General features: G+C 39.1%; 1 protein-coding gene across 1 annotated transcript in view; it reads right to left on the reverse strand.

Moving 5' to 3' along the window:
• Positions 1 to 25,246, reverse strand: part of CUBN (cubilin) — a 211,352-nt gene that overhangs the window by 30,828 nt on the left and 155,278 nt on the right. The window contains exons 49-58 of the mRNA XM_084783727.1: positions 21,963 to 22,134; positions 20,728 to 20,934; positions 18,575 to 18,724; positions 17,063 to 17,184; positions 16,351 to 16,576; positions 14,850 to 15,037; positions 10,140 to 10,296; positions 7,915 to 8,064; positions 4,057 to 4,257; positions 1,696 to 1,825 (exon numbers count right to left, since the gene is read on the reverse strand). Of these exons, the coding sequence (XP_084639853.1) occupies positions 1,696 to 1,825; positions 4,057 to 4,257; positions 7,915 to 8,064; positions 10,140 to 10,296; positions 14,850 to 15,037; positions 16,351 to 16,576; positions 17,063 to 17,184; positions 18,575 to 18,724; positions 20,728 to 20,934; positions 21,963 to 22,134 (1,703 nt within the window). The remainder of the gene's footprint in view (positions 1 to 1,695; positions 1,826 to 4,056; positions 4,258 to 7,914; positions 8,065 to 10,139; positions 10,297 to 14,849; positions 15,038 to 16,350; positions 16,577 to 17,062; positions 17,185 to 18,574; positions 18,725 to 20,727; positions 20,935 to 21,962; positions 22,135 to 25,246) is intronic.

The raw sequence follows: 25,246 nt of genomic DNA on the forward strand, positions 1-25,246 counted from the left end.
TTGCTACCATGTACAACCTTACAAATTTACCCAGACCTTTCCTTTGATGGCCTTAGTATTTTATTCCAGGCCTGTGCTCTGTTGTCATCTCCTCCTCCTCTTCCTCCTCCTCTTTCTGCATCCTTTTCCTCCTCCTCATCCTCTTCCATCTTTCTCCTCCTTCCCTTCCTCTTCCTCATCCTCTCTTCTCCTTCTCCTTTGTTGATACAGGGTCCTAGAACTTGTGATGTAGACCAGGCTGGCCTTGAACTCACAGAGGTCAGCTTGCCTCTGCTGTCCGAGTGCTTTATAAGTATTCTTAGATATGCCTCCCCAAAAGACTTCCTACATACTTTTTATCTTAGAATTGTACAGTTGGCTTATTTCTGCTCTCTCAGTAAATTTTGCTAACAGATTTAACAAATAGTATGACAATATGGAATAATTCTGAAACATCAAATAGCTAGACTTTTCCTTTTTATGAACATTAAAGTAATCCTTAAGTCTTTCTCTGAAAGATTTTGGCTAGTTACATGAATGTTTTCAAACTGATGATGAAGATCCTGGCAAAAATTTCCTGATTCCTTACATCAATATTTTTCTGTTAATCCTAAAACTTTCAGGGTCTTTATCTCTAGGGCTCATTTTCCTCACAAATAGTCTCAGGTTGGAGTGACTTGCAGTTTCCTTCAAGGTCTAACCTATAAACCACTATCTTCTTGAGGAGATAAATTAAGTTGATGAACCCTGCCTTACAGTCAGCTCATGAGGCCAGCGGACACACAAATGTAGAAAGTAGACCTCAGTGTTCATAATCATCAGGCTAGAAACCTTCAGTGACAAATTGGGGACAGATGAGTAGTGTTGTCCCAGCTCATCAAGTTTCTATGTAGAAAATCCTAAATTGCCATCAACTACCCTCAGATCTATTATCGCATGCTAAAACTTCAGGTATCAGTGAAATTGAAGAGATGAAAATAAACCATCTTAGGAAAAAGAAGCCTACTACTTTATCCCTCTGGAGAATGGGGCTACATTGTTTATCTAGTCTTGCTTGGAATAAATTAAATTAGAGAGGTTATTTACAAGTGACATATATCACATAAAGCAACTATTTAGAGTTGATCTGATTAACAAATAAAATAAATTTTATGGGATGAAGTTTATCTTCAAGAGACAAGAGATGGTAAAAGTATTCAGGCTTTGGGGGACATTGGACATGGGTCCAGATTTTCACTCTTCCCTTAAATGTGTGTCACTTTAGGGAAGCTGTGAGGCCTTCTGAGACACATATGCAAGTTAAGATGTATATTTCTCATGATTGTTTTAACCGTTCAATAAAACATCTGAGGAAAGTGTTGAGCAAAGCTTGTCATGTATAATAAATGTTCAACGTGTGGCAACTGTTTCTCCTAGCCCTTCATGTCCTCTGTGATTTTAAGAAGGGCTTGTAACTTGACAGCTACTATATGAAGATCTTTTGTAACAGTTGGGAAATCGCAAGGACTGTTTTAACTGGCGAAGCTCTTGTTTTAACCTCAATCCCCATTGGATGGGGTACAGGATCAGGCTTTACTGCTGTATAGAACCCCTCTGCATTTCTCTAGATTCCAGCTAGGCCACCACGAGATCTTATGCTCTCCCACAGTAAGGTGGCTTTCCTGTGAACAGAGCTGATAGCACTTTGTAAGTAAAAAAAATTTTTTTCTCACATACCGAAGCAGAATCACCCTGCTGCTTTGAACGTGGATGCTGTAGACACAGTAGGCATTGTTTGGGTAATTGCTGGTTGAGAAAGAAGGGCTCTGGAGGACTCCAGGCGATACACTGTAGCTTCCACCACAGGCTGTAGCGGGAGACAAGGGAATGGTGGAGGGTGGTCATTACATGGGTAAATCACTGGGGTACCGTCTAAGCTACTGTTTACTGTCCCCTAAAAGAGCTCATATTCTCCTTTACAGGGGCCGGAGGTCCCACTCAGTCACAGTCATAGGGGAGGGGAGTAAGAGGAAAATGGAAGGGAGGGAGGAATGGGAGGATGCAAGGGATGGGATAACAATTGACATGTGATATGAATAAATTAATAAAATATATTTTTTAAAAAGAGCTCATATTCATTGTTCTTCAGATGACTTAGACCTCCTTCATTGTGTCTATAAATAAATTTGACTTTTCCCAGGAGGAGAAAAAGAAAAGAAATATAGAAGGACATTATATGGCACATTTTGGAAGGGAATAAGTCTAAGTCAAAGAAACAACATGAAAGCAACAAGAAAGAATAGTTCATGTGTTAGGATATGTCTGTCCCTTCACTCTAAATACAGCCTGCCAGAGAGATGACATGGCAATTGGATGCTCAAAGAAGGCAGGCAGAACCCCAGGTGTGCTCTGTTCATAGAAAACTACAACGTAGACACCCAAAACAACGTAGATTCATTCCTAGAGAGGTTAGGGATAGAGTGTTATAGGGTGAAGTGTGACAGGTCAGTTACCGCTGTGGCTCAAATGCCTCTTTCTTAGCTTCTACAGATTTGCATTTAGTTGTGAGATTAGTAAATTTTATACTTGCCCAAATTTGTGTTATTCCTCTTCAATAAGCATGAGGTTGTTTGTCCCACTCCCTGCTGTAACTCCAGTCATTAACAGCCCATAGCCCTTTGTTATACCCAGCATTCAACAATGTAATCACCACAAAATAAAATAATGTTCCATTATAAATAATGAGGTATTGTTTTTACATGGATTGCCTCTAGGGAGGATCAGGTGTTCCCACCTAGTGACGGTGCTGCCTTGTGTATATTTATTTGTTTTTTGATTCTAAAATTGTAGTAAGTGTGTATATTTTGATGATATTCTGTGGTTACCAATGAACACATTCCACCAACATATCTCCAAGATTAGACACAATTTGTGGCTATTATAGAAGGCATAGGTTTATTTGTTTTTGCCTCAATTCTGCCCATTTGCCAGGCAAATTCTTTTCTGTACCAAAGGTCTTTATTCATTCAGGACTCTGGATATAACAGTCATAAGTGTCAGACTTGGGTAGCAACTGTGCTATTTCATTCAAGGTCAATTACATGATCTCTGAAAGTTTATCAGTGCCAGGACAGCTTCCATCTTCTCACATTACCAGGATTTGAAGCCAGTAGCAACAATATTTTTAAAGTAAAAATTAAGGGGGGAGTGTTGAACCATGGTCACTGTACTTTAGTTAAATAAGGGGTAGAAAAGCAGAATATACATTAGGGGCTTGTTCTCCAAAGTGATTGTTAGCCAAAGGCATAAAGCAAATCTTCCCTCTCTTCATCTAAGACCACAAGGGAGGGTGTGTTCTATTCTGTTGATGCAGTCCAACACAGGAAGTACAACAGAATCATTCTTTCTGGTCACTGAGGGTCAGGAGCCAGACATCAGCTACTGAGAATGAACCATGAGAATCTTTTCAAGCATAAATACTTGTTTCAGTGTTTTCTGTAGATGGCAGAAGTACTTTATTTGAAGAGAAACTACTTTATTTCCTATCTTTAGGCACTTGTGTGGCCAAGCAAAGACAAAACAAACAGGAAAGTTTTGTGTGCCTATTTCACTGTAGTGGTCAGGCTGCATAACATACTGTTAAAAAATAAATCCCAATTCTCTCTTTTATTTTCAAAGGGTCATTTTAGGCAACATTCATGGGAAATATCAATTTTTATTTTATTTTTATAAATATATTTTTAATTTATGCATACATGTGTATGCCTGCTTGTTTGTGTATGTATTACATGTATGAAGTGCCCACAGAAGTCTGAAGAGGGCATTGTAGGCTGCCATGTGAGTGTTGCGAACCAAACCTAGGTCCTTTGAAAGAGCAACTAATGCTTTTAGCCAGAGCCATCTCTATAGCCCTTGGTGGGTTATTTTTTCAAGAAAAATAACTACTTTTGTATCATGTACCTAATTGATCACTTTTTGCCTTAACATCTCTGAACCTTTAAATTGATGACATGTGATGAATCATAACAAAAATCCTTATGTGAATTACATAAAAAAAGGAAAAAGAAAATTCCAAATTATATAAGCATGGTTACTCACTGGTGACTCTGTAGGAAATCTTGAACCCAAAGTCTGTGGCATATGAATTAGAATACAAGTTGAGTGACACAGGGCCATCCACGGTGAGGGGACGCAATGCCTCAGAACCACATAAGGTCACAAGAGGAGTAGAAGAGAGGTCGTGACCTTTGATAATGTGCAAGCCATCATGATCACAGTTTCCAGTGATGGCTGAGCGATCTACACAGAGAACACAATGACCACCATCAGAGCAGAAATGATACAGACAAATGATGTATAAACAGACAAAACACTACAATTTTGTGATTGATATAGAAATTATAAACAAAATTAGAAGGTGGTTTTCTATGTCAATATCTAACTTCAGTTCCAGGTGAAATGATATTTTCCCACAAGATAAAACATGGACAGAAAGGAGAACACAGACAGAACTTCATGATAATCACATTCAGTCATTACTCAGACTTTCCTTCCTTTACAGAACCATTCTGTTTACCCAGGAATTATAAACTAGAAGCCATTTGCCTCCCAGGGGACATGTGATATCTCAAGGCATTTTTTCTGTCATATTGGAGAATGCGATAGAGGCCAGGGTAGCTGTGAAACAGGCTTTAACACTCACGGGACCATTTCCACATGCTGAGCCCTCCTGCCACAAAAACAAAACAAACAAGAAACCCACACCATGCAGCCCACAATGTCAGCAGTACTGCTCTTTCTGAGAGATACTTTACAGGGCACCTGGGTGCAGGGAAGAGTGACCATGAGCAGGGCATGAGAAATCTCTTGCTGTCTCCTGACAGCCCTTTCCAGTGTTCATGGAAAGATCAATCTTGGGGCTTTAGTGGTTGTACATTTACATCAATATGTCTTCTACTTTAAAGCGAAGTTGTACTCTATCTCCCCTTCTGCAAGACAACAGAGGGAGGCTTTCAAAGGCATTAGGGAGACTTTTACTGCCACCATGTGTTAGTTTGTTTGTAGCTGAGTGTCTGCTCTCAGAGCATCATGGGAGCCAAATCATTGCAGCCAGATTTTTACTAATCTAAAGCAGTGCCCTATATAAGGGGGCAGCATTTAATTGATGAATACATCCAATTCTGATGTAAAAATTATCTTCCCATGTTCAGTCAAAGTCCCACGGTCAATAAATTCTCTCAACATCCTTGTGACTAGACATATTGTAAAGAATACATCCCTGCACATAAACATTTGAATTAGAACAAAGTTTTAGTGTTTGAGTTACTACAGCTGAAGCAGAACAACTTTCCGGGTTATTCCAAAGCTCTCTGGGAAAGTGTTCCCAGTTGACACTCCCACAGCACTTGCAGGATTTGATAGTCTTCCCTATTCTACCTTCTGATCACCCTGTGGGAGACCTGTGACCACTGGCAATCCATCCCAAGCTCTCTGCGCTTCGTACTGTGGTCCTGGCCATGGAAGACTACCTTCTGTGTGTATGATTTCTCTCTTCTGGACTTTTCTTACAAATGGGAGTCCTGGACTATGCAAAGCTTTGTGTTTGGTTTGTCTTATTTAGTCAACCACATTGACTTTAGTTAGGAAAAACGGTGTAAGATTGCTAAACCGGAAGTCACACAAAGCAGGGAAACACTACCAACATTGGATTTTATTCTTGTTCCCACATTAGGTGAGTGTGCCTGCCGTGCATGTATCCTTTCAGATTTGAACATGCAAAAGTATCGTGATGTAATTACAGATAACTGCAGTTTATAAATAGTTGATTGTTAGAAAGGATAGGTGAAGAAAACATATCTACTTGAAGGGGTTTCTATTTGTGTCTTCACTAAGCATGTGGTATGTACTATGAGCCACATCCTGACTCAAACTAACAACCTTACTGCTTATCCACCAATGGCCTTTCCCCTGAAGTTGGGAAATGAGCAGAGAAGAAGTGTGTATTGTCAGAAACATTGCCACTGAGGAATCTAAACCTGGAAGATGACAATCACAGAAGACAAATGAAAGGATATCCCATGGTGCAAACTCAGGAAAGCCGACTAGATCCTGCTCTTACCTACCCACCAATCACTCAGTATTGATCAGGTATCTACTCTGACTCGCATGATTGCTTCTCTCACGGGATACTGTAGGTGTGTATGTTTACATGCATGTGTGTTGAGTCTAAATCCAAATGAATAAATTAAAAACTATAATCTTGGCCTGATAGTGTAGGCCTTGAATCCCAGTTACTTGGGAGTCTGAGGCATACTGCAAGCTTGAGACCAAGCAAGTCATTAGAACAAGTTCATGGCCAACTTGAGTAGTTTAGCCAGACTCTATCTCAAAACAAAAAGTGAAAATAGGCCTGGAGACATAGCTCAGTGGCAGATCATTTGCCAAACTTGCTGTGTATCTCTTAGTTCAATCCCCTGTCCTTGAAAAATAAAATGATATGTTAAAATGTAACAGGCTTCAGATACATCTTTTTTTTGGTTTTTCCAGACAGGGTTTCTCTGTGTGGCTTTGACTGTCCTGGACTCACTTTGTAGACCAGGCTGCCCTCGAACTCACAGCGATCCGCCTGCCTCTGCCTTCGAGTGCTGGGATTAAAGGCATGCGCCACCACGCCCGGCCTCAGATACATTTTCTTTAAGTAACTTTATGTGGTGTCTATGTTTTTAAAGTTATTATATTATTTTTTCAGTTTTGGATGGTATATAAAAAATGGTACTTTTGTTCTTTAAATATCAGAAGGAAGCTAGGCCTATGACCTCAGCTTCTCTGCACACTGAGGCAGGAATTATAGGCCTGCTTGATCTACATAGAGAATGCAAGAGCAATTTGGGCAGCTTAGTGAAGGCCCTGTTTCACAACACAAAATAATGGGTGTGGTTTATAGCTTGGTTGTACTCAAGCATTAGAGCCCAAAGTTCAGTCCTCAGTATGGAACTAAAAAGATGTAATTTTATTTGCATTTACATTTCACTTCCGAACATGTTTATTATTGTCTTCAAGTGGTAACATTAGAGCATTCTGCCTACATCTCTCTTAATAACAGCTTAATTATTTGTAACTTGCTTGAATTAACTGAATCCTTGGATATTATTAAAAGGCAAGACATGAGTAATGATGACTATATGGGTAGTTAAGCTGGTGCAGTCATTGTGGAAAAGAGGGCCCTCTTAAGGTTAAAAATAGGCCAATACTATAATCCAGCAACTACACTCCTGGGCAAATACCCAGAGGAAATGGAGCCAGTGTGTTGAAGACTGATCTGTTCTTCCATACTTGTTGCAGCGTTATTCATAACAGCCAAGACATAAGATCAACTCAAGTGTCCTTTGCCTGATGAATAAAGAGAATGATACAGACAGACAGACAGACAAGTGAATGAACACACTATTCTGGCTTTATAAGTAAGTACACACTATAATTTGTGGCAACATGGATAAATCTCAGGTCATCATGTTAAAGGAAAGAAACTACACACAGGAAAATCAAATAGCGTCCATTCTCATTTATCTGTGAAATCTGAACCAGCCGAACTTGTTGAGCAGAACACTGGTTACTACACGCAAGGATGGAGAAACGTCGATCAAGAGTCACAATACTCAACGTTGTTTTTCAGACAGAATAAATTCAGAAAATCTTCTATATAACATGAGGATTATAATTAATAATGATGCATTATCTTCTTGAATATTGCTAAGAGAATAGATTCTAGAAGTTCTTACAATCAAAACATTGTAATTATGTTAATAGATATTTTAACTAGCTTGACATAGCCAAGCTGTGAACTATCTTTGTATCAAAACCTTTATCAAAGCCTATGCCATTGATAAAGACAAACATTGTAGATGTATCATTTTTATCAGTTAAGATAAGTTAATAGTTGGAAAATAATAAACATACCTTCTAAATGGAAGGACACAAAAGTCAGGATGACGAGAGACTGAGGTGCGACATCTATGAAGTAGGAGCAGTTCATGTTGTTGTCATAATGCTTTGGGAAGTTTGGCGAAACAATCTCACCTCTAGAGCTGCTGAACCTTCGCCCGCATCCTACGTAAGACCAAAACACCATCGTCAGGCAAGTCATTATCACTGTCATGCCTACTTCATAAGCAGAGAGATAAAAGCCTGCCGTTTACAGTAAGTCTCTTCCGATACTCCAAATGGAGGAGGAACATCAAGACAAAGACTCTGATTTATAAGTCAACATGTGTGCAAAATAAAAGTGTATTTTAGAATAACCTGAGGAAGTTAGATGCTAAGCAGTAGGCATTTTGCCATAGAATACCCTTCAAATCTCATGATTTTTTTTTATGAGAAAGAAGGTTTTTATTTTTTAACTAAATAATTTAAATGCTGGAATGGGAAAGAGAGGCAAAACAGGACATTAATATTTACAGCATAAACAATTCTACAATGCATTTCTGTTTCATAATAAACAATTATTTTTTGAGCATTCGAAGTTTTATTTCTGCATTTTTGTGGACTACTCTGTGGAAGAGATTTTCCTGCTCCCGGGTGTCGGAGCAGAGTGCAGAGTGAGTGCAGATGAACTGGAGCAGTTTCGTTTCTGAGAGCAGCAGTCATTTGTTTTGTTGTTGTTTGTTTGTTTGTTTGTTTTTTTCTCTTTTGCATGCATTTTTAAATTTTATTTTTTACATATACTTTAAAAATATTACACGTATTTGCAATAAACTACCTATAGCAAGAAGAACCATGAAACAATCAGGTCTCATGATATTTTTAAGAAGATAAATTATCAAAGATTAAACATAGTTCAGGTAAAGAAACAAAACAGATGAAAGTGATCTGTAGTGCTGGGGAGATGAGTCAGTCTGTGTAGTGCCTGCGTTGCAAGTGCAGGGACCTAGTCCAGTATTAGACTCTAGGTGAAAACAAGGCTAGGCTTGGTAGTGACCCTTGGGGTTTCAGCTGTAGGGAGAAAGAGGAAGGAAGGCCCCTCTCTGGCATGGCTAGCCAGCAAGTCTAGTCTATATAGTGAGGTCCAAGCCAATTTGAGATTCTCCATCAAACAAAACAAAACAAGGCAGACAGCCCCTGAGGAATACCCAAGCTTGTCCTCTGGCCTCCAGATACATTCACTTATACACATATACCCACGTACAGGATCAAGCACACACATGCACATGCATGCACACACATACAAAGTGATTTGTCTCTGAATAGTACATTTTATTTTATTTGAAAAGTATCATATTAGTCATCTAAAGAGTTTATGAAGTGTTTTCTAAATGGTTTATTAGAAAACTATTACTTCCTTATGTTTATCTAATCTTAATAACAACACTAATTGCTTTTAAAAGCTAGTTTACTAGTCATGCTATTTATCAGATTCTCACATGGATCCTGGTGTTAGACATACAGACACATGCACACACACAGGCACACACACATGCACATACATGCACACACATGCACACACACGCACACACATGCACACACATACACGCACACATGCACACAGACGCACACACATGCACACACATGCACACACACGCACACATACACATGCACACTTGCACGCACAGGTCATCTGAATTCCTAGGCTAGCTCTGAAGTTGGCCATCACTACTCCCTTTCCAGCACCCTTGTTCTTTATTCACGTCTGAAGCGTCTGTTTGCTGCATTGTTCGCTCCAATTCTTTCCCTCAAGCTCTTCCTTGAGCAGCGCTTTGCAAATAGTGGCCACCTGATGTGACTGAGCCAATGCACATGCTACAGCATCTGAGGCTTAAAAATGTTTAGCGTTCCCACTAAGCTAATCTGTGCTCAGCAGTCAAGAGGAGTGGAGCCTTCATATCATACTCAGTTGGCCTGCTCTTGAACTCAGCTGATAGCACCTTATCTTTTCCCCCAAAAAAACCAACTGATTTCAAACTCCAGTTCATCCCACCTTCACCGTCCCTTGATGTAGGCATGTACAGCCATGCCTGCATCTCACTGACTTTTGAAGGAAGGATGCTCCTTCAGAACTAGGTGGCTCACCTATGTTCCTTCCTGGGGCCCCTATCAAGCCAGTCTTGATGGATGGGGCTCTCCCACCGTTCCCCACGCCAATCTGAGGTACTCACCCTTCCTCAAGAGTTTAGATTCATGCTACTTACGGCTTAGGAAGGATGCGGAGAAGCCCTGGGCTGGCGTCTCTTCAGATTGGAAGACAGCAGTGAATATGTTTCCTGATGTGACAATGAGACTGGGAGCCACATCCCCACAGCTTGTGGCTAACAGGGTATCGTTGGACTCCAAGGTTCCTCCCCAGATCTGATGGGGTCAAAAATATGACTTAATGACAGTTTTCACTTGTCAATATTTTAGCATGCTTAAGCTTGAAAATACTTGTATTTGATTCTATAGAAAAAAACATAAGACTAAATAAGTCACATGTGAATCTGGAATGTTTTCTTTTGAGAATACTTTTTACGGCTGGTTTTGAAATGGCTTATCTCATTCTGGTTACTCTGAGGAGATCTTGTTTGGTTTGTAGAGCGATTCCCATCCGTGTGCTTTAATGGCTTTTGAGACTTCTTGTTCTTTGGCCCTTGGGTTATTTTAAGGTGTTCAGTGTTAAATGTGCATTTCGAGATTTGCAGAGCTTTCTTTGCCAAAACCCTCTCAATTTTCAGGACTGACCAACGATAATTACTAAACTTTTACATGCCAAGCCCTACCTTCCTCATACAACCTTTCCACGGCCAACATGTTCCTGTCTCTGAAGGGAGCTGCTGTACAGGACTCAGGCCCTGGTGGCCACATACACTCTCATACACAGATGCATCCCCAGCAGCTCCCCGGGTCTCTTTGTCAGCAGTCCGCAGCTGGAGGCATTCACAAGCATTCACAAGCATTCACAGGCATCTTTGCCAAGACCTCTCTGGGAGGGAAAGGGAGAAGGTTGAAAATGCTCTCCTCCACTCTAACTCAGTAAGTACTGAGTATTTTCTACCTTTGTTTGGGGGCTCAGACAGCTCTTTTTGTACTACTGCTTTTGAAGTTTGACTTTATACCATTAGAGGAAATACTCTCTGCAGTTTAGTTCTTTGATTTGTTGAGGTTTTATTATTATTGTTTCTTAAATCTCAGTATGAGGTCTGTCCTGGTGTGTTACAAAGGCATTGGAAATGCATGTGTTCCTGCTGATGTATGCTTTCTTTTACACTGTCAATCTTATCCTAACGCTTCACACTTTCAGAGCTCAATGCATTCTGGTGAAGCATCCAGCTGGGTGCCCTAGGAGTTACCAGGCGCAGTGTTGAAATCTTAACCCAACTAAGGAGCTATCTTCATAGCTCTATCAAGTTCTGTTTCACATGTGTCTTTTCCATGAATGACTATTTAGACTCATTTTGTCTTTCTGGTAGACTGAGAGTTTCATTCTCATGTAAGGTGTCTCTTTTTCCATGACATTTTTTTTTTTTTTGGTTTTGAATTCCATTTTAGCTTGTGCTAATATGGTCATTGATGCTTTTTAAAAATTAACGTTTCCATGATTTATCAATTTATATCCTTTTCTTTCAACCTATTTGTATGGTTATATTTGAATTACTTTTGTTTCCAGTTGCATCATGTTTTGGTTCCAACAATCTGCCTATTTTAATTAGTGTAACTAAGTTACTTAACACACACACACACACACACACACACACACACACACACACACATTGTGCCTCTATTTTTCTATTTGTGTTGTTTTCTTCCGCTGCTTCTTGATCTACTGTGTCTTTTTTCTTGATTTCCTAGATGTCCCATTTCTATAGAAATAAATGTTTTCATAGGTCTTCACGTCACTTGTGATAGTTATTTTGTTCTGGGTGTTAAAATATAGATATATGATTATTGAACTTTACTCCAACTGTCACACTGGGCCATTTTGAGGGGAGTGTGAAAATAGAGCCTCCACTGAGTTACCTTTACAACTTTTCATTGTCAGATGCCATTATGAATCTTTTGTTTAAATTACTAAATATAATTAATAAGCTTAATAGAAAGGTGTGTTCTAACTTGATGCACAAATTTCTGCTCATTTCTTGATCCCTCCTCCTTCCTCATACTTTAAGGTACCTTCCAAAACCATCCTATCAAGTTTGAATAAGTTCCTTTAAACAACCATTAATGGCAAGTACTATTTTCTTTTGGCTTCCTTTTGTATGGTAATTTTAAAATTACCATTAAGAGTGCACTGAAAGTAATTTTCAAGACGCTAAATTTATTGTTGGCAATTCTTTTACCTCAGAACTTCATCATTTCTTAGACTACTGTCAGTTGAATTTTTTCTCTCCTTGTAAAGCTGCAGTGACATGATTGCTGGATATTTTGTTATTGTTCACGGGTCCCTAAAGCTCTGTTCATGTTTGATTGTTTTATCTATTTTCTCTTTATTGTCCCAAGGGGTGATTTCTGCTGTTCCATTCTCATATGGACTGACTCTGTTCTCAGTTATTCCTACTTAAGTATTGAAATTAAGCCACACGTTATTTCTATTGAGAATCTACATTTCCTTCCTCATTGTAACTACTGTTTCTTTCTCAAGATTTTATATTACTTATTTGATAATGACAATGCTTTAAAGAGGACTTGTCAGTAACTCCTGAAGATTTTTTGTTCTGTTTTTGTTTTTGTTTTTTTTGTTTTTGTTTTTTTTGTTTTTTTTTTTGAGACAGGGTCTCTCTGTGTAGCCTTGGTTGTTCTGGACTCACTTTGTAGACCAGGTTGGCCTTGAACTCACAGTGATCCACCAGCCTCTGCCTCCCGAGTGCTGGGATTAAAGGTGTGTGCCAATAGTCTTTGTTTTTCTCATGGTGGTTCTTCCTTGTTGTGACCTACACATTTATCTATTATGTTAGCTAGTAGGCTATGGGTCCTATTTCCTTGTTTTATTTTAGAACAGTGTCACCATGTTTATGTTTAGTATAGTTTTGCATATCCTCCTGGGCTCTCTTTCTAATGGTGATTTGATTTTCTGAAGCTCTGTAGTGTAATTTTCTTCAACTTGGTTTTTATGGTACTTCTGGGATGTTATTAGTATGTACTTCCTTTTATTTTTTGAGAGAGTGTCTCATGTGGTTCAGGCTGTCCTCAAACTTCTTATGTAGCCAAGAATGAGTTTGATACTCTGATCCTCCGGCCTCTACCTCTTGAATGCTAGGATTGTAAGTGTGTAAAACCACACCTTATCTAGGTAGTGTTTGCCAAGGGTATCAAGTCTTCTCCTGTTTTGACTTCTGTGTATTTCTCCAGCAAAGGGAAGGGTTGAATAGGGCTTCTCTACTAGTACCCTAGAATCTTTGGGCGGAGGAACATCTCTGATTTTGGGAACAAAGAGGGTTTTTGGACCATTGACCATTCTGTCCACCTTCCCCAGTGCTCCTACAAAGAAAAATGTCCTTGACTCAAAAAACCAAGGACCTGCCCACTCCAGACAGTTTACTGTCACCGAGTCCCTTTACTCATTACTTCCATCTGAATGGAAGGCTCCTCTGGCAGAAATAAGACTTTCATAATACAGTTATAAGTGAAATAGTGTTTCTTTTGTTACTTATTTTTTGCAATATTATTAATTGATCTCCCTTTCTGCTGTCACTGACCTTATGCGACACTGTCAGAAGGATTTGTATTCTATCCAGAGGAAGAATGATCTCAAGTCAGTTTCCCAAATTAACATCTTCCCACTGAAAAACTTATAGGACTTCATGTAAGTTTCTACACTTTGTGTTGACTCATGAAAAGAGAGCTCTCTTATTCATGGAAAAACACATTAAGAGAAGTATACATTAAATCTATTTTTATTATGTGCATACTTTGTAAGTACTAGATTTTCATTTAAATAGGAAGACTAGATCATTGAGATATAAAACAATTTGGGAGATGATATGAAATAATAACACTGATTTAAAATGGGGCATTTCTATTCATTAGGTGATTTTTACATTCCAAAGTACTGGGTAGTATTTATGCTATTAGGGCACATTACTTCTAATGTTTAAAACAACTCTACTAAACTAGGACTCATTCTCTTCCTTTTATAGTTGTATAATTTGAAACCAAAATATTAAATCATAAAAATACACGTGAGTGGTAAATATGAAACAGATGAATATATTCCTGGCTAATGGAACTGAGGCCAATGGGTCTTTCTACTAAAACGCATAGTTTCCCAGCGATACTATATGCAAATGCAAACTAGCACAGCTAAAGTGAACTTATAAAACAGTGATGTCCATGTAAATGGAAAGTGAAAGTCTATGTCATGTGAGCAGGAAAGCTGCCTATCTAACTTCCTTTTTGCCATCATTTTTTTTATGTGGGTCTCTCATGGTTGTTTCACACTGAGGACTCTTAAGACACAGAATAAAAGTTGTCATTAGCTACTCTAATCTCCTCTAATTTTCATACCATATATTAAATTTTCCTTGTAGTGAGACCTTATGCTGCTTATATTATACTTTCTTTCTGGAAAGGAAGACAAAGATAGCAACAGAAATGGAGAGAAAGAACAAAGGAGAAAAGAAAGGAGGGAAGAACAAGGGAGGGAAGAAATGAAAGAGGAAAGGAAAAACCATCCATCAATGCTCATGACAACTGAGGCTGGTAAGAGAAAAATCTCCTTAATTTAGTCACTCTGCTTAGGTCAGCAGATGAAAGACAATAGGCACTTGGGGTTCAAGTCCTACCTTCTAACAGCTGAGGTTTCTTGCCTTTACATCTAAACAACAGAAGCAGCAAAGCTGCACCCTTTTCTCATTGAGAAATGACTTTGAGGCCTCTATAGCCAAAATGCTTCCTTTCACAAAACCAGTTAAACAACCAAGTGCACCAACCTTCAGGAAGCTGTTCCCACACTGGCTGTCACTGCTGGGGATTCGGAAATTGCTGTCAAACCTAATCTCCCAGTGTTTGCTTTCATGAGTGATGGCTGTCCAGGAGCATCTACTATTTGCAGGGAACGTCTGAGGCCAATGAGGAGATTTGATCGTACCATTATCTGAATGGAATGTTCCACCACAACCTGGAAATTTTCCACAGAAAAATAATTATCAACTTTCAAGATGAACTATCCTATTTGGAAAGTAAAGATGGCTGGATAACATTTCTAAGTGTAAAATCATAAGTCATTTTTTTCTGTGTCTGACTCACCTTTTGGGCACTGACTAAGCAAGTGCCCATAATGATGTGCTTTGAATGGAGGGATGTCACTGTTTGGGGACACCCATACTTAACCTAGCTGAGGTCATGATCTCAGCCTTGCAGGCCATACCAGAGAGACCCCTATTCTTTCTCCAAACAAGCAACCTTTTTGTGCAGCAGGTAGATAGCCATGCCATACTCACTCTGCATTTTCTTACCATTAACACATGAGCTTACAGCTGTGTGAGCCCTTGTAATTTTAGTCTACCACAGCGAACTAGAGAAAATGAATTTTTGAACTGGGGAAGGCCCTCCCACTAGTTAATCTTGTTCATTTATATTGAACCTGATTTATAGTTCTGAATAAATCACAGGAATATGAAGAAAGAAAAATCTGGAATTATTTTTATACCATTAAAACACATACTTAAGAGATGACAAAGAAAAGTATGAATTCAGAACAGAGTGAAGGGACACTGCATGAATCTTTTGCTTTTGAGCCAGTGTTTCCTCTGTAACTCTCTAGTGAACTCAGAAGCAGCTGCTCGTTTAATGAGGAGTTGGAATAATCCCATAGAAATCTTCATGTTAACCAATGCTGCTACAAAGAACTATCCCATGATAGGTTTTACTAAATCCTGAAAAACTATCCAATATGAATACTTATATTTTCTGAGAATTTTCACAAGGTTTATATTTCATAAGTATAATGCTACTTTTAAAAATCAGATCTGTTGTCGTCTTTTGATCCAGTGTCCATAGCAGCCTTTACAAAAATTCTAAATCACAAATTTCACTTCTCAATCACACACCATGTCTCTAGGGACAGTATATAAATCAAGACTCTTTATGATGTAGACTCTGTCTCAGCTCTCTGAAAAGTCTGCATGCCAGCGTAGAGATTTCTCTCTTGTCATTATCCCCTGGACAATATGGTATGTAGCAACTATATACATTACATTTACATTGTATTGTGAGTTAGACATAATCTAGAGATAATGTTTTCTGGAGAACATTCACACATTGTACACAAATACTACATCATTTTGCAAAAGAAACTTCAGCACTCGTAGATTTGGGTATTGAGTGGAGTCCTAGAACCCACTCCCCTCCAGGAATAACTATACTTTAAATTAATTAAGAAAAAATGTGTCACTGAAAAATACATGGTAAGTATAGAGAAGATTTTTTTACCTAAAGTATTTGTGTTCCAGGTTGCATAAAACCCACGGCTTTGCCCTAGTTGGTTTGTGCTAAAAGTCACCACAAGTTGGTGGGAACCAGATTGTACTGGCCCAGGGATTGACCATCCACAGTATTGTCCTATGATGGGTGATCCAGGGGATCCACCATTTCTGACAGTGACGGAGTCCGAAGTGCAAGTTGGATGATTCTCAAGATGGAAGTCATTAAATGTGAGCTGCAGATGAGAAAAGACATGATGAGCCACATCTTACACGCAGCTGTAAAGGAGTTTATCCACTTCCAGGGTGACAAGGGTTCACAAAGGTTTCCATTTTGTTGTAATTTGTACAGTCTTGCATTTCTGATTCTTCTTTAATTCTCCTCTTATATCCACTCTCTTTTACTTATTAAAAGTTCTCTTGTGAATTTAGAAAAATTTTATTTTACCAAGAAGTGGAGTCCTAAATTTAGGGGAATCCCAGCAACCTGTTAGTCTAAAATGACAGCTCATGTCAATCCTGAATCCACCTCTTTAATTGTAGACTGGTAGATAACAATATGTGTACTCTAACAAAGAATTTTACAGAAAAATATATCTAATTATAAAAACTTGCTTATTTACACACACACACACACACACACACACACACACACACACACACACACACACCATTTTTCCAATCCAGTCTTGCTAACATTTAACCCAGCTATAAGAACTCACAGTGATGATGTGTCCTTCTGGGGCAACCAGCAGCCATGAACAGTGGGTCCATCTGCTGTAAAGGTTTGGGTAGTTAGGACTTGAAATCACTCCATTCTCACCCATCTGTATGCCACCACAATCTGAAATTAGATAGGCAAATCTCTAAGTAAGGCAGAAGAAAAAACTCATAGAGCAGAGACAATACTTAATCATCATCATTAAACTTTCTGGTAAAACAATCAGTCCATCAGTCAATCAAGAAATACAAACCTGTACAAGACCAAAGCTGGGGAGAAGAACAGAAACAAATGAATCCCAAATAGTGTTCTTCAAACAGACTTCCATAGTAAAGACAGCCCAACTTAGCAGAAAACGGGGGATTGTCTTTACTGTAAATGGCAAGTAATTAGCCATAGAATATGGCCAACAATTTACTACATGAAATTTAAATAACATTGCCTTCTTGAGAGCACCAGACTGAAAATTTAAGTAAGCCCGAAAAAACAATCTGCCCCATGATCAAATACATCACCATTTCATAGCTAGGATTTGGTTTCAAAAGATAGATTATTGTAGCAGGTAAAAAAGATGGCACAGGTCTACAGCATAATATGATCTGCTGATCAACATAAGCAAAACTGCTTCTTTGTCTGACTTTTCTTTCAATAGGATGAAAAATAACCAATGGGTGAAATATTTGCACAAGTAGATTGTGTTTGAGCTTATTCCACCCTTCAACCATGAATTTGGTTATAACATAAAGAACAGTACACAAAACTATAGGAAAACATATGTTGATTCACAGTCAAACTCAACAGAAAGAAAAACAGGTTTCTAAAGTGTGTCAGTAAGATGTGCACCCAAACACAGAGGAGCAGTGCCAAACAGAAAGTGTGGCCAACCAACATGGTTAAGACCAAGATGTGGACTCAGGGTGGGAACTAAAGTTTTGGAGACAAGGGAGATAAAAGAGGTGTGAATTTAGACCTTCACTAAAGGAAACATCTTCACAAATCTGAAAGGATTGCCATGTTAGTGAAAACAATCAGGCAAAAAAATCTGATAATCAATGCAAGCAGTTTTCTTGCCCACCTGGAATTGAATTTCTACACACAAGCTCTGAATGTCACACATGCAGGTCTAACATATTTTTAGGAATATTAAGTAATCTGAGTAAAACATAATCTGTGACCATGTAGAATTTATCCTAAAATGTAAGAATGGTTTACAAGAGAAAACATGTCAATGTAAGTTGACCAAGCTTGGGGACCAAACCAAACAATATAAAACAAAACAAAAAGACTATAGTTTGAAGAAGACACATTTGTCTACACAGAGAAACCAAAGAGAATCAAAGTAGGGTCTCTGGGGAAAAAAGATGAGTAAATAAAAGCCATAAAACTCTTTTCTTGGTATCAGTAACAACTAGTTAAAATTTTAATCTGGAAATTCCATTGAAATTAGCAATGAAACTACTATAGCCCAAGACATAAAGCTATAAAGCTATATGTGGTATGTTTCAGGGCTTACCTGTAAAGGAGTACTCTATATAGAATCCAGGATATTCTACACGCTCATTGGTGACGAAGTGTATCCACACCTGAGGATAGGGGATAACCAAGGGAATGGCTGGTGCTGACAGACTGCAAAACTTCTCTATCAGTGGCCCGTCAGCATCACCTGAACAAAACAGTGTACCAAGTGACATTGTTCATAGGGTTTGGACAAATCATTAAAAGAACAAAAGTACTACTTGATACATTTCAATCCTGGTACAGTAGCAGGCATTTCAGGAAAGAGTTCTCAGTCATGCTCTTTGGGTGCAGAGACACCTTTACTACCAGTGCCAATTTGTGCCAATTTATGTCTTCACAATTACTTTCACATATCTAAACAGAAGTATTACCAACTTAATACCCCTTTTAGCTGTGTGCTTTGTAAAGGAGGAAGAAATGTAATGCCAATGGTGATGCCAGGTGCTCTCTAGGGTAAAGGTGATAGGTGCCTAAGCTTCTTAAGACACTTCATTGCATTTGATCATCTAAAACGAACAGAACATTCGGCACTTAGACCAAGAACTGTCGGGCTGAGTTGAACATGTTCCATAAGGACTGCTTTTCACAGAAACTTGATTAACATTTACAGAGTACCTGGAGAGTGCACATTTATCTGCTCCCATTTATCCTGTCAGATAAACACTGCTGACCTTATAAATCAACACAATAGAGTATTTCTACTGCCTATCTGTAAATCAGGGGGACTAATGAGAAGATTGCATTTAACTGACTGAAATTGAATATAGAGCTGTTCTGCTTTAGTCCATGAATGGTCTGGCACCAGACAGAGCTAGTGAGTGCTTATCAGCATCTCAGGGAGAACATTCTTGACTGGACACTTCCAGCTTTAGACTCATTGCCTCAAAGAGCTGGGATCATAGACTTGCAAAAATCCCTGATCTATGATCACAGAACATATCAAAACCCGTTGTAAAATCCCCATCTTCCATGTTTTCAAAGAAGGCCATCAGTGACTGTGCAGATCTTCTCAATTTTGGCCTTGGATGCATCTTGGCGCTACATTATTTTACTGAAACTGGATGGAAATTATCTTTAAAATTTAGAGATGAAAGAAATTCTTTAACCCATTTGATTTATTAAAAGTTACTTCATAAGTGTCGAACTGCTACTCAGCCTGCTGACAACACTGCACTATTATAACCACTGTGTACAACAGTATAATGTTACTTTCTGCACAGACATCAGTGATTCTTCCTTGCTGCTTAGAGCATTTGTGGAGCCACCTTAGGATTGTTACTCTCCTCTGTATTTCCTTCTACTTCTCTACCACCCCAAAGTGAATGGGAGATCTTTGCAGAATAACTACATCCCCTAAAATTAAAGGTGTTAATAACAACGATGGCAGTAATAGTAAAAGGCAGCTACCATTGATTATTATAACTGCTCACTAAGTTCTCTTTCAGCTCTCTTTTCTTTAAAATTGGAGATTAAGGAGAAGATAACCAACATTTGACAGTATAAGTCACTATAACACTATTTTTCTCCTCTGTCTACTTATTTATATACTGGGAAACAAGTGTCAGTGTGAATATGGGGGCACCCTAGTCAATTACTTATGCCTGAACTCTAAGAAGGAACTGGAATCATCAACTGTCCACGAACACAGAGTTTTAAAGAATCTTGGAGAAGTGTGGTTCATCAGCTATGCCTTGACCCTCTTCTACCAGGAAACAAGATGAACGATGACTTTGAGGAAAATTCTCCAAATAGCTCCGATACACGTCTCCACAATGGAACACTGTGGAAGGTTTTTAAACTTCTAAGGCCTAAAAAGAACTGAACAGCCTACTTGTGAGTCCTGCAAGTTCAGGAAACTATAGACAATGTCTGACCACACTAAGTTTAGTCTTGTAGAGCAAGTGAATCACATGATAGGACAGAGACTGGCTGGAAACCTGCGGCAGAGCTCACCTTGCTAAGGACCCTCTTCACTCACAGTTCACAGGACACTTTCCTATCTGGAAACACAGGATTCCAGCTTTACATAGACAAAGCTCTTTCATGTCCTGTGTGCTGAGATCGCAGCAATCTGACTCCTGCTATTGTCTCCAGGAATAAGAGTAATATGCAGATGAATGAGAAAACTCGTTCTTCGACTGAACTCACCTATTCGAAACTCAAGAACATCAAATGTACAGTCTTGATGATTTTCAAGGGAAAATTTGAGAAAATGAATCCTAATGGATGAATTTTCCCGATTTGGATTACTGAGGGTCCATTCACAGTCTAGGTTTTTCGCATAATCACGGATTCCATTATAGCCAGGAGAAGAAAAGTTTCCAGCAGAGACACTTGGAAGAGATCCACCACACACTGAGGCAACAAAAGGCACACAGAGAATATTAAGCTCCATGTTGGACCAGATGAGTCCATCAATCAAGGCAATGAAATAATAACCACTGCATCAATTGGTTCTTCTAGATGTAGTCCAGCTTGTACACAAAGGACATGTACACTATAAAAGAAATGCCATTGGGTTCATGAAAGAAAAGTATACAAAACAAAGGTGCTTTATTTCCCTTCTGGAAAATAAAATATGACTATGGCTTGGCTATGTTATCAGTATCTTCAAAATTTGATGTATTATTCACTTAATATTAAATTTAGAAAAATACACAAACCACTGGTAGGCCCTAGTGGCTTTTGATGAAAAATGTTCTTTTGATTCAATAATTTATTTGGGTCAAATAGATAACATAACAACGAAGTTATGTTATTCATTCTTTTTATATAGTGATGAATGTCTCTTAAACCAATAAAATAAACAATTTTAGAAGATGTATTTGCTTCCATTCTTCCTATATTATAAAACCCTTGTAATGACAGCAGCTATAAAAGCAAGAGGACACATATAGGGATAATCTCTATTAAATGCAATGCTTTGGTTATTTTCACTGAAAACACACGTATAAATAGGTGAACAAACATAATACCATGTACTCAGTTGTCTAGGAAATTAATTACTCTTTGGTACTAAGTTACTAGGAAGTAGATGTTTCCTTCAACATAAAATAATGAATCTGTAGAGACTGTAGGTTCAGATTCAGTCCTAGCAGTGGGTTTACATGGACTGGTGCTAGAAAGCAATCTAATAATTTTTTTGTAAAAGTATATTCAAATTATAAGTTTTTTTCTGAAACCACAACTGTTTGCGCCTCCCCAGACCTCCCTCCCCTAGCAGATTATTCATCTGCTCATCTCTGCTGCCCTTGTGCTGAGGGGTCCAGGTATACTTTTGATCACTACAGTGAAATTGGAGGCTTGGCTGTTTGGGGCAGTGTTTGTAGGGTCACTGAGAGAGTCTGACTGAGGAGAGGTGCGTTTGCAGCATCCTACATCACCTGCATCTTCACTGGAGGTGTAGGAAGCAGTGAAGCCTCCATATGGCCGGGATCCATCGGTGAAATACACAACTTTCATTGTATTTCCTGAAGATTTGAACTCGTTGCTCACATTCACATGGCTGCACAGTTTCTGCAGTTGGGGTGAGTTACTTCTAATGCCATTGAATACCTGTGAAAAAACAGACTGACTTGTAGCTATGTGGCCCACTTTACCATCCCTTGGGAGACGAACATCTCAGCCAGACTCATGGTCCTACAGAAACCATAGTCAACAATAGAGACTCCTATGCCAGGCCACTGAGCCACCTGGAGCATACTTTTTGGCCTTAGGGCCATGTCAAGAAAATGAAAGATTTGTAAGAATGTCCCCTTCTATGTGTGGCATATGAGAGACTACTGTACACTTTGCAAGTGGAGACCCTGCGCTAGGTGTGAGCAGGGTAGTGCCACTGCGCCTTCTTTATACTTCAGGGTTCACTGACTTACAGTTTTTCTTAATTGTGCCCTGGAAGCTTAGGCATTTGACCTTCAATGTTAGTTTTAGATTATTTCACATGTTCAATAACTCAGCTACTCTAAATACCTTGGAAAGTACTTTCAAATGATTTTTCTTTGCTTTAATTAGGTGTACTTGTGTGGGTAGCTGGGTATGGCTAGGTGCGTGTCAAGAGGCCAGAGGTATTGCATTTGCCTGGAGGTGAAATTATAGGCAGTTGTCAATGTCCAAACTGGGACCTCAACTCCAGTACTACAGCAAGAGTAGTATATGTACTCAACCACGGAGCCAGTTCTCCAGCGCCTCTTGAAAAGGAAAAAGACAAAAACAAAACCAACCATGTCTATCTTGTATAACTACAATGACTCTTTCTTAATTATTTACTTGTTACTTGTACATACGTTTCCACGACTTACATTTGGCACTGGACAACCAATTGGTGTACTCTTACCCATTTGACTTTGAAACACTGTATTATTACTGGTATCAAAATACAATTAATGGCTTGAGTTTCAACTGGTAAAGTGTGACTGCTTCTGTACAAAGCCTTGTGAATGCTGTCCAGAGTTCAGAAATGATTACAAAGAAATAAATAGCAATTTACATGGTGATTGATATTCCTATTCTTTAAAAGGATTTGAATGGCTCACAAATAGCAGCACTAAATGCTTGTGGAAGTAGGGTGTGCTCCACTCCAAGGGATGCAAGATTTCCCATTTACTGTAATTAATAACCAAACCTAGCTCTTTGGTGGACTTGGGTTCAAACTGCCTTCCAGCTACAGAACCAGAGAAAATGTGTCCAACATTTCTTGTAAAGATACAAAGCCAGACTGTGCTAACTGCCTACCCAGATGACTTTATGTGGTCACTTTCATGCCTCTTCCACTCAGACATGTACTAGGACTCCATTTTCCAAATGCAGAGATTAGAATATAAAGATTTATATTTGGTTGAAATCCCAAGAACTAGAAATATTTGAATTTGGATTCAAACACCAATATCACACCACAAAGCAAAGCAATAAAAAGGCATCGCCTATTTCATGCTCCTCCGAACAGGAATGGGCAATTCATTCTCAGAACCAAAAGAACATGTCACCAACTCCAAGGTTGATGGGGCATGTTGTAGGCAATGGCCAATGCTGTTGGCTGCCTCTCTGCATCTGACTGTGGCATAGAACTGTAGTGACTAGAGCATGTGCAGTCACCCAGTTAGCATATGGAGTTCTTTGTGCAGCTAGAAGCAACCAGAGTGTGAACTCATGTCTTGTCCTCTTGTAGTCAGAAACTACAAGCATCAGAAGAAACAAGGCCAGAGGCAGACACATGCCAGTCCTATGAGCAGGGACAGAATTGGGCACTTGCCTCATGATCTCACATGTCGCAGCCTCTCATTTCCTCCAGCTGAGCTATCAGATTGGCTGCTGGGTTTGGAGGTCTCAAGCTCTGTCTAGCTGTGTGTGGTGTTCAACAGCAACAGAATGCTTAAGCTCCCCACATCACCTGCAGATCTTGGGCTTTCTTGCCCTCTTCGCACGAGCAGTTAAGTACAAGGAGTGGGCAAAAGGCATTCACACACTTATTTGGAGTAAAGAGGGGAAAAGTAAACATCAAGGCATAAAAATGATTGAGAGAAATGAAATTTGGACATCCTTCTACAGAAATGAATTCCCAAAGTGATTCTTTGATGAGTTTAGCCTGCCCGCCCCCCATGAGGAAAGGTCTGTCTTAGTTACTTCAACAAAGCCTAGTTATGAGGCTCAGGTATGTACACAGAGCTGCCTATCAGTTTTTGAATACATTACTTAAAAATGAATAAAGAACGACCAGGGCTCTGGCCAAACATCCACTATGAAATGCAGAGACAAATATAAATAGAGATGGAGCCTGAAGGAAACAATATGAAACTTCAGAGAGGTAGTATGGAACTTCAAAGTATGATTCTATAATAGTTTAATATGTGGATTCAAATGATTACAGTACAGCAGGAATCATATGGATCCACAAAAGTTATCATCCACATCTGTATCCTTGGGGAGTTATGAGAGCACATGCCTCGTCAACAACAGGAAATTGACTAAGAAAGGAAATGTACAGCATCATGAAGCCAGGTGGCCAGGCCAGAAGGGAATGGGGGCGGGGCTGCAAATGTGATGGTGCAGGGAGATCCCAAAACAGCAGCTCCCATCAGCTTGCTGCAGATGGACAAGGATGTGCAGAAGGATACTGGTAATAAAAATAGACATGTGTGCCTTTGGTAGAAGATGTGTACAATTAATGACTAACATCCACAAAGTGTAAAAATAGTACAACTGTTGTTGTTGTTGTTATTTGAAAAAGCAGAAGGAAATGTGGTCACTACATACTTCCTGGCTTCCATAATCATCCAGGTGTAAACACTAAAGGGCCAGGACCATGGAAGCTGTGACATGGTTTTATGTAGGGAAGGTGACAGACCATGTGAACTATTAACTCCCTCTGTGAACCTTTCATGGGAGGAAGTTAATGCCTCAGTTTCTATTGTAAGATGTGGGTAGATGAGACCCAAGAGCAGCTAAAGATGTGCAGAATAGGAACGCCAGCTAGACACCGCAGTGGAGATGCCGCGTGAAGTAGCTGGAGTACCAAAGGACAAATGCTCCATGATTAGGAGGAGGGAAGTGACAAGGAGGGTCTAGCTGTGCAATCTGGGACCATTACTGTCAAATTTATTTTATTATTTGAGTTCCAAAATTGTGACCTCATTTTATCTTTCAGTAGGTCATGTACATACTGTGGAGGCAA

This window comes from Acomys minous, assembly GCF_964271855.1.
Source record: "Acomys minous genome assembly, chromosome: 5".
Lineage (NCBI taxonomy): Eukaryota > Metazoa > Chordata > Mammalia > Rodentia > Muridae > Acomys > Acomys minous.